The sequence below is a fragment of the Mercurialis annua genome, linkage group LG2 (genome assembly GCF_937616625.2).
Source record: "Mercurialis annua linkage group LG2, ddMerAnnu1.2, whole genome shotgun sequence".
NCBI lineage: Eukaryota > Viridiplantae > Streptophyta > Magnoliopsida > Malpighiales > Euphorbiaceae > Mercurialis > Mercurialis annua.
This window is the reverse complement of record NC_065571.1, coordinates 10,417,282-10,429,443: the sequence shown is the minus strand read 5'-3', so window position 1 is coordinate 10,429,443 and position 12,162 is coordinate 10,417,282. Positions and strand designations below refer to the sequence as shown.

General features: G+C 28.9%; 1 protein-coding gene across 3 annotated transcripts; it reads left to right on the top strand.

The window, feature by feature from the left end:
* The first annotated feature begins 434 nt into the window (after positions 1 to 434).
* LOC126669612 (50S ribosomal protein L24, chloroplastic) lies at positions 435 to 4,848 on the top strand. 3 transcript variants are annotated; one of them, XM_050363119.2, is made up of 5 exons: positions 435 to 623; positions 1,461 to 1,499; positions 2,011 to 2,241; positions 2,969 to 3,213; positions 4,626 to 4,848. In XM_050363119.2, the coding sequence occupies exons 1-4, from the start codon at positions 495 to 497 to the stop codon at positions 3,164 to 3,166; spliced, it is 597 nt and encodes a 198-aa protein (XP_050219076.1). In that variant the 5' UTR covers positions 435 to 494; the 3' UTR covers positions 3,167 to 3,213; positions 4,626 to 4,848. The 3 variants fall into 3 exon arrangements, with proteins under 3 accessions (XP_050219076.1, XP_050219075.1, XP_055960738.1); XM_050363118.2 differs by lacking the exon at positions 4,626 to 4,848 and adding an exon at positions 3,833 to 4,529; XM_056104763.1 differs by lacking the exon at positions 4,626 to 4,848 and having other exon boundaries at positions 436 to 623; positions 2,969 to 3,401.
* The last annotated feature ends 7,314 nt before the right edge of the window (positions 4,849 to 12,162 follow it).

Genomic DNA, 12,162 nt, shown 5'->3' with positions numbered 1-12,162 from the left:
CAATTTTACAAGTAATATTATTTTGGCTGGGGCACGACGTTTCAGGAGTTAAAGAGTCCGCTAGAGGCACTAAAACTTTGAACGTTGATAAAAAAATTGTTACACAGACTATCAGTATTTAATTTTTATAAAAGATTGATAGAGATATTAGATAGTATTAGACGGTATTTTTTATTTTATTTTTTATTTTTGAATATTAGGTTTCATATTATTATATTTAAATGATTTATTTAGTGGCTAGAAAAATCCTTATGAATGACTGATTTGCGGTTTAAAAATGGGTCACTCATTATTAAAGGAATCATACTTTAATTGTACAAAAGGTCCTATTTGATGTAATGAAATGAAATGTTAGAGTTTGGAAAAAGTTTAAAATTAGTAATTGAATACGGTGTCGTTTGGAAACTTTATCTCTTGAAAAGTTGCTAATTCTTATCAGGCGCTTCCCTTGTTATCCGTTTATCCATTGAAAGAACTCAAAAAGCAAAGAGAAAATGGCGGCAGCAGCACCAATGGCTGCAACAACAGCACTTCAGAGCTCAATCACTTCTCTGTCCCTCTCTTCTAACTCTTTCTTCGGCCAACGCCTCTCCTTTCCCTCTCTCGCTACTACTGCTTCACCAGTACGTTTCCCATTATTATCACTCCAATTTTTTTCAGTTTCCTAATTTCAATTTTGATTCTGTTCTTGGGTGTGCTTTGGTTTCTTGTTTGATGTATGTAATTGGGTCTTTTTTGGTTTGCTTCAATTTTGAGTTAAACTACCTGTTTTTTCTGTCTTGTGTTTCTTGGAATTTTGACGTGTTTTCTTTGTGGGCTTTAGCAAAATTTAGGAACTTTTTTAAAGTTTGTTTTTTATGATAATCAAATAAGTGTTGAGCATAATATGCAAACTCAAGTTGTAGCATTGCTAAGTGAACAACAATAGTGTACTATCAGTAGTGAAGTAATAAGATCACTTAGCTTGTAGTTGCTGAGTTATTATAACTCTACTCAGTACGGGCAGTTCTGCAATTGAACCAAGGAATGCAGCTTATTTCCCCAACTAATGGAGAGATCTTGGCAGAATTGCCTCATGAAATTCGGCATAATTTTGCAAAGAAATAGCCCGTTTCTTTCTTGAAAAGAAATGGAAAACATGCTCAATATCATTGTATTGACCAGCCGCATTGTTGTAGTTTGCATAGCTGCTTACATGTATCTTTGTGCATAATTTGTCTTATATTTCCACATTGAAGCTCATGCTATTCATTATAAATGATATGCTTGCCACGAAATGCTCTGGCCTTTTATATTTTGCCCTAACAGTTTGTCTTGTTTGTTTTCAGTACATTGGAAAGTGTTTTTGTCGTAGTTTCTGATACAGTCTAAGTTGGTCATGGGCATTAATATAATGCTTGAAATGCTTTCCAATTGCTGTAATTACTTGATAACAATTTAATTCCGTGTTCCTCTTGCAGGTGAAGACACCTGAAAATCAATGTCTCATTGTTGCAAGGGTTAGTATCTTGGAATCCTTTTCAAAATGCTGCATTTTCACATTTACTTACTTAAGGAGCATTTTTTAAGCTGTATGTTGTGTAAATACACATAAATATAAATGCTTCAAAGCAATTAAAATGTAAAGGACTTGATAGAAAACTATAAGTGAGCAATAGATTATAATAATGATTCAAGAAAAAAAGACAATAGACTTCTACAGTCTCTGATGCATGAAAATCCTTTTTTATTAATCCAGTTTATGTTCTTGTTGATTTGTTAAGTGAACCTGCTGCAGCGAGACATAGTTTTGCCAAAAGTTTCCTTGAGACGGAAGGTTCTTCTAGTGCATTGTTCTATATCTGTCTTATTTTTCGGACTGACATAAATATTTTGTTTGTAGCTCTACTAATGAGCTTGTTGTGAACAACATGGAGTCTTATGAGTTGACTCTTATTGCTCTCTGATGCACATCTACTGGGCATTGATCAACTAGGTTGTAATGAGTGTGTATTCCTTTTTTTCTTGCAGCTTAAACGATGGGAGCGGAAGGAATGCAAGCCAAACAGTCTCCCAATTTTACACAAAATGCACGTTAAGATTGGAGACACAGTTAAAGTGATAGCTGGAGATGACAAAGGGAAAGTTGGAGAGGTTACTAAAATTTTCAGGCATAACAGCTCTGTGGTAGTAAATGAAATAAACCTGAAGACAAAGCATGTGAAGAGTAAAGAAGAAGGGGAACCTGGACAGATTATTAAGGTTGCTTTCATTTCATTTACTTTTTCTTGAATTAGCTCATATTAATGATCGAATTCTTATACTATCAGATTTGGTCCGCACTATCCATGTCGGAAAAAAGTCTTATTTTATAATCATCTCAATTTCTTTTGCTTTGAATGGATGCCATCACAAAAATTTTGATTTTTCATGCTGATATTCTTCTATATTGCACTGAAATCAAAATGCTGAAATAGAAAAACAGCGAAGTGGGTTAAAAATATATTCGGAGTTTTAAAAGCAGTCTCAAAAATGGATACTAAACACCGAAATATAGGACTCGATAAATTTTCGTGCAATATGGTTCAACTTAAATAGGTAATGAGTTTTCTTATAATTTAAACTTGCTCTTTTAGTTAATGTCATATTAATTTCTATTCTTATACTCTTGGATTTGATTCATGCTATCTGTGTCGGAAAATGGGTCTTGTTTTATATTCATTTCAAATTTTGGCTTTGAATGGGTGCCATCACAAATATATTTAGATTTACATGCTGTTATGCTTCTATGTAGCACTGAAATCAAAATGCTGAAATAGAAAAACAGCGAAATGGGTTAAAATATTATTTGGACTCCATAAGTTCTTGTGCAATATGGTTCAGCTTAAATAGATAATGAGTTTGCTTACAATTTAAACTTGCTCTTTTAGTTAATGTCCTGTTCTTGTCTGTACGAACTGACAAGTGGATTTCTGAAATAATATTACAGATTGAAGCTCCTATTCACAGCTCCAATGTGATGCTCTACTCAAAAGAAAAGGACGTAGTCAGCCGCGTGGGTCATAAAGTCCTTGACGACGGAAAGCGAGTTCGTTACCTCATAAAAACTGGCGAAATTATTGATGGAGTAGAGAACTGGAAGACACTAAAGGAAGGGAAGAAAACCGAAGTAGCTGCTGCTTCATAGCAAAGCAATGCACGCGTTGGCAATTGATGTAGATTCTAGAACTCTAGGTGAGTTATGTATCATCTTTCACTTCTTTACTGGTTAAATAGTTTGTCATATCCCCCTTGTTGATTCATTTGTTGCAAGAGTTAGATTTGATGATTGTTTGTATGGCCAACTGATACAAGATACAGAATTCTAGTGCCTATGCGTCTAAGTTTTGTTTGTTTTGTATCAAATGAAAATTAGTTGATAAGATCCAAACAAAAAAGTAGTTGATTGAGTGCCCGAAACACCTTGAGTCTTCATTTCTCAAAGAGATCTGATTCTTATGTATGCGTTAGAAGCGAATTGATTTTAACAGTTTCAATACCATGTTTCGGCATCAATGGAATTTGCTTCTTTAGGCCCCTAGGGGTGTGCTTTCCGTTTGGACGGAACCTAAATTTTGAATGTTTTCAACACCGAACCAAACTAGACGGTTTGTTTTTTTTTTTATTGGGATTGGCCTTTTAGTTTGGTTCAGTTTTTTGGTTCGTTTTGAACTAAAAATGAGTTGAAATATTTTACCGAATGTCTCATTGAATAGAACCGAATTTGTCAGTTCGGTTTAGTTAATCGAGTTGGTTCTAGAGTTTTCTTGATGTTGTATATGTAATCAACTTGTGTGTCATTTCTGTAAAACAGATGGTACACTATCAAGAATTGAGCATGAAATGATTGGTATAGTCATTGCTCAAAACAGAGTGATGGGATCTTTGGCACACCTAAAATATGAAGGTTCACAACGATCGAATTGATCATCTTTCATGCATAAGGATACTAGATTATCTAGTATAAACAATTTAAATATCATCACAGAGAAGAGTATTGTTTTATTTCTTTTATTTTTGTAGGGAAAATTTCATTTTCATACCCTGTGGTTTCACCTTTTGACACAAACGGTCCTGTGGTATTTTCTGAGACATTCTGCTACCTTGTGGTTTGCCACGTTATCACTAATGGTCCAAATCCTTTAACACCGTTAAAATGGCTCATTCTTGATTTTTAAAATGTATGTTTGTCCCATCTATAATTGAAACTTTGCTCTTTTAAATTTTACCTTTTTTGAATTTATGCTATAGGTTTTTCAAATGACATCAGATGTTTGATTATTTGTCTAAATGAGAATTGTATATGCCACGTCACTATGCTGACTGTGCAAAAATGAGCCATTTTAACGGCGTCAAAGGATTTGGACCATTAGTGATAACGAGGCAAACCACAAGGTAGTGGAATGTCTCAAAAAATACCACAGGACCGTTTGTGTCAAAAGGTGAAACCACAGGGTATAAAAATGAACTTTTCCCATTTTTGTATAGAGATAATCCACTTTGAGCTTGAATTATATGTGTTAATTAGTTTAATACTAAAATTAATAGTTAAGAAATAATTATGTTAAAGAAAGGTGTTTGATTAAATTTTAAATTGCTGCAAATAGGTAGAATGTGACCGGAAAAATTCTGGTCTGAACCAGTTCTGGCACCGGTGCCGGCAACAGGCGGGTGTGGGCCACACGTGGTAGCGGCAGTTGGTGCGATTCATAAAAATATTTTTATAATTTTTTTAAATACTATAAATTATGTTAAGTATTTTTCGTAAAAGCACTATATGCTGAATATGCACGGATATTGAGATAAAAATTATTGAAGTTTAAACGATAATTAGGTAAATTTTTAAAATCAAATAAAAACGAATGCCATGCATAAGTTAATATATTTTTAAGGATATAAGTTAGAATTAAAAGTTGACAAAATAACTTTGGAAATGAGTTTTATAAAATTATTAAATTTTTATTTAACGAAATTTTGAGTATTTTACATATTAAATATATTTCTATGAAATATATTATTTTTAAAAAAATTATAATATAATTTAAATATTTATGAAAAATGGAAAAATAATATTTAAAAGAGAAAAGAAGAAAATTCAAATAAATAAAGTATGGATATAATTATTAAAGAAATAATATGAGAATTATAAAATAAGTTTATGATTCTTAATATTTTTGGTCGGCTTTCCCGTTTTCCAATCGTCCCACTATTTTCCGGACGCCTCCCCTGTTTTCCGTCTTCGAAACTCGATTAAAACAGGGTTGTCAAAATGGGCCATGGCACGATAACACGATTCGCCTAACACGTAAATTTGGCGAATCCGGGTTGAAGTTTAGTGGGTTCATGTAGCATCCCTAGATATATAAAGATATATGTATAATTTTAAAAATTATTATGCATATGCTTATGTTTGAATGTGGTTATTGTTGATGCAAATGAATTCATGATATTGATGGAATCAAGTATATTACGTATAATAATTGTGAGAGCAAATATTATATCGCGAATAGGATACATCGGTTAGCTTCGTTACCGATGTCAGACGATTGGGATGGATCGATTGATTGTGCTATCGGTCCCAGGCGAGTAGGAAAGATCGGTTGTTTGTGCTAACGGTCTCAAACGAGTAGGAAAGATCGGTTGGTTGTGATATCGGTCTCATGTGACCTAGTATGGATCAATTGGCTGTACTATCGGTTCCATGCGTTTCCGTTACATGGTTGGCTTTACGGTCGATGTTCAGGCGGGTGAGATCGTGATATTATGATTATTATTTTAATTTAAAGAGTATAACTAAGTTATGTTTTATCGATTTTAATCAAGTTATAATAATAGTGAGATCATTCACGAAATATTTTTTATAAATATTTTCAAAGTATATCGAGGAGTTTTAATTTTGAGCTAAAAGAGAGGTTAAAAAAATGTTTACAATGGCATTGAAATTTACGTAAAGTAGATTTAAAACGTTTTTAAAAGTTTTTGAAAATGCACAAAAAACTTTTAATAGTAAAACGCTTCCTACTTTATGTGATGTTTATTTGTAACAACACGAATTCACTCTGTTTCATATTGACGTCGTTGTTTCCGATTTTTTAGTGTACACACACCATAAAACACCATAAAAATATAAATCAATTCGTTGTATCAAAATCAGTAGTAAAAACACTATAACTACACCACAAAACACCAAAAACATAGATCAATTCGTTGTGTACGAAATCAGTAGCATCAAAACAAGAGAACAATTATATGAACAAGAGAACGATTATATAACAATTATATTAACATGAGAACAATAGATCTATAGTGATATGTGTACAAAATATCTAAACAATCACAAAAATTATAAAATATTCTAAACAATCACAAAAAATCTAAGAGGCGAAAGAACAACGATGATAAAACCGGCGAAAGTAAGATGGCAGCGAAGAAACCACCGGAAGAAGGACGACGATATATGAAGAAACTATTAGATTCCATCTTAAAACCAATTGATGTTAAGTGGAGGTGCCCAACCAATATTTAAACACATGTCCATTCACACACATAACCAATGTGTGATTCCCACTTCAACACTCCCCCTCACGTGTAGCGTGTCCGGGCCGAGCAACATATCCCCCCTCACGCATCTCACGTGGGCCAGGCCAAATTCAATTGTGTGAATGGATAAGACTCTGATAACATATTAGTATTCCATCATAAAACCAATTGATGTTAAGTGGAGGTGCCCAACCAATATTTAAACACATGTCCATTCACACACACAACCAATGCGTGATTCCCACTCAACAGAAACCACCGGAAAAAAGACGAAAATTATGAAACAACCGAAAGAAAGACGACGACGTTGTGATCTTAAATTTGGAAGGAGGTGTCTTTTCATGTGCTCGTAGACCTGAGAAGAAGAGAGGAAAAAAGAGAGAAATTGAGAGATTTAGAAGGAAGGAGAAGAGATGCGTCGGCTGTGTGAGAAAAATGATAAAATGAGAAAAAAAAACCTAATTAGGAGAAGACTTATTTTTGAAATTATTTCTAAAAAATTGGATAGTCAGTAAAGTTAGCTAAACATGGCCTAAATTGTTGCAATTGTTTTTTAGAAATAGGGTATTTTATAAATAATTCCCGTAATAATATGATTCATCGGTACATGCTTTAACGACAGCCATATTAATATTTTAATGAAGTTTTAGACAAAAGATTCAGATTAGCCGTTAGTCGGAGTCAAAAAATATTTGAGCCCTTAAGGTGAACAATGCTCACTTAAATTCTTGTAGTCATAAAAAAAATGGTACAAAAAGGACCATATCGTTAACTCCGTTAAAAATTCTGTTTCTTTAAAATAATAAGTTCAGATAAGCTCTTGTGGTTAAAAAATTTGGAACATTTAAACCTTTATCTATACTATATATAAAAGCACGGATGGGGGAGGGGACAGGCAAATTTACGGTACTATCCTTTATAATAATTTAATTTTTTTAATAATCTATATATTATATAATTGAGAGGATCAACGGAGGCTTTTCATTGATTCTCACCAAATAGAGAATTCTTATGAGTTCCCACCTTTTTAAAAACACTTATGTTAATTATACTTTTTCATACAATTTAATTAAAAGAATTTTAATCCATTTAGATTTCTTATTTTAACTAAAAGAATTATAATTGGTTTAGACTACTATAAGTTCTCACTTTTTCAATCAATATCAATCTCTCTCTTTTTTCAGATTTCAATTTGTGTAGCCGATATTAGCATACTATTCATTCTTTGAAATTAAATTAATTTTTTTCTTATTTGCACTCACTTCTCTCTTTCAAAACCAATTCCAATTTGTTCTTTTTTTTTTAGGGAAATTGTCCAGAGGAAGCAAATGAGAGGTAAGCTCAATTTTTCTTCCAATTTATTGATGCTCTAATATGCATTTGTGATTAATTTTTGTATATATGTGTCAGCAAGGACATGTTTTTTATATTTATTTCTTTGACCTGCCTTTGTTTAGATTTAGCAGTTACATGCATACATGTTTCATATTTATTGTATGACTGTTTTATTATCTCAATTGTTTGTGTGTTGTACTGATTTATGTTTGATAGTTATGCAAATAGATCGATGATTTACTTTGTCGATTGAAAAAGTCACCAAAAGTAAATGACAAACAAATTGCAGTATTAATCAAGTAGTTTAGAGCAGTTTGTATATCCATATTATTCATAGACTTAATATATAAGGGATTTGTGGTTTCGCAGACTGCTTATATTGGTTAATTCTTTATTACTGCTTTTTTCTTTGTAGTATTAATTGAATAGATATTTTTTTCTGTGTTTTTTATAAATTTGATTTATGTTTTAAAGATTGTTTAAAACATAAAGCAATGCGGAATGTGGAGTACGCAATTGAAAATTAAAAAAAAGTAATGATATTGATTTTAATATTAATTTTATATCCATCTATGATAATTTCTTGCTTAATATCTTTATTAGTATTATTTTATTTTATTTTTAAACTTTTTTTATTACAAATGTTTAATCTTTATAAATTTAGTAAATTTTTGGAGTGTTAAGAATTTATATCAATATTAAAAAGTATATGTATGAAAATATGAATAATTTTATTTTATTTTATTAAGTTTCAGTTTAACTAGAACTATAGATGTTTTTTAATATTTGCATTAAATTTTAAATTGAAACACATGCATTTTTATATAAAAATAAATAAATAAATCATGTCCATCTCTCTGGTAGAATTTTAATTTAAGTTATATGTAAGTTTCTATGAATTCTACAATAAAAAAGAAAGTTATACTAATTTTATAATAAGATGTGGTCAGAGTCAAATCCAAAATTTACCAATTTGTATAAACAAAATTTTGGTACAAAAACTATCTATATATATATATATATATATATATATATATTTATATAGTTGAGAGGACGAAAATAATATTTTTATGAATTTCCACTTTAGATAAAACACTCAATATTTATTTGATTTTTGAAAGTTACTACAAACAATTCTAATTAGTTTTTCAATTTAAATAAAATACCTATATTAAATGAGCATGTTGTAAATTTAAATAAATCACTTACTTGATTTTTAAAAGATATTAATTGCTATATTATTAGAAATTTAGAATATATTTTTATTAGTTTGTAAATTATAATTTTTTTGACATTTTGTTTTTGACATTTTTCTGTATTAATGTTTAAAAATATATTATTATTTAAATAATTTTGCGCAATTGCGCGGGATTACGACTAGTTAATTAATACTCCTAATTCTAATTCATAAGATATTTCCTAATTCAATTAAAACACTAATTCCGTATATCATAAACAAAAAGAGTCCAACTTGAGCACGTTGTCATTATATACATATTAAAGTAGAAAAAGAAAAGGATTGTTTGAGCACATTGCCACTTTCAATTAGTGTTAATCGGCAGATTCTTGTGGCTCATAGTAGGTTTTTTGCTGTTAAATTGTGTGATCGTTGGGCTAAACAACAGTAGAAATCTTCTTTGCCTTATGTTATTGAGATTGCTGACTGTGATGATGTGGAGGTTTATATTGAGACTTTGAGGTTAATGTATTGTAAGGATCTCAGACGAAAGCTCATGAAAGAGGATGTTTGTAAGGTTCTTGGCATTTTGAAGGTATTTTTTTTAATTATTTTTATTCCGTAAATTGGTAGCACAGACACGGAGACACTTGGGCACAGAAACATTGTTATTTTAAAGTTTTCTATGTAAAATGTCCGAAGTGTCAAGTGTCCGATACATTTTCGAAACGGAACATGCTGATTAAATGATTAAATTTATTATATTAATTAAATTTAATATCATAAATCATTATATTCTTTTTATTAGATTAAGAAATATCTTATTTTATTTATTATATTATTGTATTACTATATTTTATTAATTTAATATTAAATTAAATAAAGATTAATTACAAAACTGTTAAATAAATGTTAATTATATTATTAAACAACAAGTGTTCTATCTAAATTTTAGCTAACTGAAATTACTTTTTATACAATTGAAATACTCATCTATTTTATGGTCTTCTACCATATCTATCACTGCAAAATTTACCATTCTATTATTTCAAGCCACATAATCTTCCAATTCCTCCACTTATTTTTCTGATTCTATAGTATTGATTTTAATTTAAAGCTTTTTGATGTATACATATGAGTGTTAAGCTGTTTTGAAAAATTTGATGATGCATATCTAAGATTCTAAGTTGCTAAATCAAAATATATAGAGCACAGTCAAAAATTACAATTATATGCTGCAATTTAATTTTTAAGTGTTCTTAAATTAGAATTAAATCAAGACTTTATTTATTTGTCTTCTTAAATAGGATTTGAGGGTTCCTTTTTTTAAAAAAAGAAGAAGATTTATTTTTTCTTTTTGGCTCAGGAGAAGATTTGTGAATTTTTAAAAAACAAATAACATATTTCTTTTAAATTAATAAACAAATGATTAATATTTATTAATTATAGATAAAATACATTAATATTATTATAATAAATTTAATTTAACTCATAAAATATTTTCTAATCCAACAAAAAATGCTAACTAATTTAACATCGATTATAATTTTAAAATATATTGGTATAATTATAATAAGTTTAATTAATACTATATATATTATTATGTAAATTATTAATATAATTAGTTAATACAAATCGACGAGTCACATTACGTGCCACGTGCGTAGCACGTAATACAAAACTAGTAGTTTAAAATGAGTCCAACTTTAAAAAAATTATTATAATTGTATATAATTATTATAATTATTATAAAATTATTCTAAATTAATGTTTATTAATTTTTTCAGTTCAGTTAATTAATAGCTAATTTTTAATTTTTATGTCTTATTTAATAGTCAAAAAAATTGATTACGTTCATAAATTTATTTTAATTTTTACAATTTTATTTGTTTAAATAATTTTATTTTTATTGATAAAAAAATATATAGTTAGTATAATTTTTTATCAATAAAAATAAAATTATTCAAACAAATAAAATTGTAAATAATAAGTATCACAATAATTATTTTAAATATTTTTTTTATTTTTAATTTAATTATACAAAGTATAACATTTATTATAATTACTATTTAATTTAATTATACTAGGAGTAAAATATATTATAATATTTTAGTGTAACTAAATAAAAAGTATATTAAAAAATAGTAATAAATTTTTAACGTAGTATAAATAAACAATATAATAAATAAATTTTAAAGAAAAAAATAAAAAAAAGCTATTAATTTAAAATAATTTTTTTGTATCATTTTTTATGATCATAGGAGTTTAAGTGAGTCACTATCCATTTTAAAAGTCTAAATATTTTTTAGCTCCGACCACAAAAGCGAATCTGAATTTTTTGACAAGTTTTTAGTATTCGTTGTAATAAAAAAAGAAAGGAGATCACATGAATGATGAACTAAATATATTGGAAGTTTCACAAATGATGCAATACACACACCATTTGTCAATTCTTTTATCTTTTTAATAACAAAAAAACATGTAGGCAAACCACGTAATCTTAATTTTATTACTATTCTTTAGCTAAAAAACATACTCTTACAACTGTAATGAAGGTGTAGCACGCCTTACATAACGTGATAGCAATCAAATAAAAGCATTATATTATTCTTTATATTAGTTGTAGATTTAGAATTTATTAGGGACGAAACTAAAGAATTTTGGAGAGACACTGTTACAATACAGCAATAACATACTTAAGTGAATATAAATCAATTCAATGAGTCGAATATCAGTTCAGACCGCTTAAATCCGAGCACTTGAATTGATATTTATGTATATCTAACAAGTCCGAATTAAACTCTCATGATTCATTATAGATCGGATTTAATAATAAATATCAAATAAACGGACTTGAACCCGACTTGAACTTGCATATAAAAAAAGTCGAATTCAATTTATCCATCTCGATCGTGTTCAAACCATATTCATGGTTTTTAGATATAAATTAAAATTTATCAATTTTCAAGGTGATGTAAGAAGATGAGTTATTTCATATTGTATATTTCACTCTCCATGTGGTTACCAACATATTAAAAATTAAAGAGTCAAAAATATAAATTTTGATGGATAGTTAATTAATATTCAATTTT

What these genes read in the sequence shown, in the direction of transcription:
- LOC126669612 (XM_050363119.2), top strand. Translation starts at nt 495, where the DNA reads ATGGCGGCAGCAGCACCAATGGCTGCAACAACAGCACTTCAGAGCTCA. An exon ending in TCGCTACTACTGCTTCACCA is followed by an intron (nt 624 to 1,460) that starts GTACGTTTCCCA and finishes TTCCTCTTGCAG; the next exon opens with GTGAAGACACCTGAAAATCA. An exon ending in AACCTGGACAGATTATTAAG is followed by an intron (nt 2,242 to 2,968) that starts GTTGCTTTCATT and finishes ATAATATTACAG; the next exon opens with ATTGAAGCTCCTATTCACAG.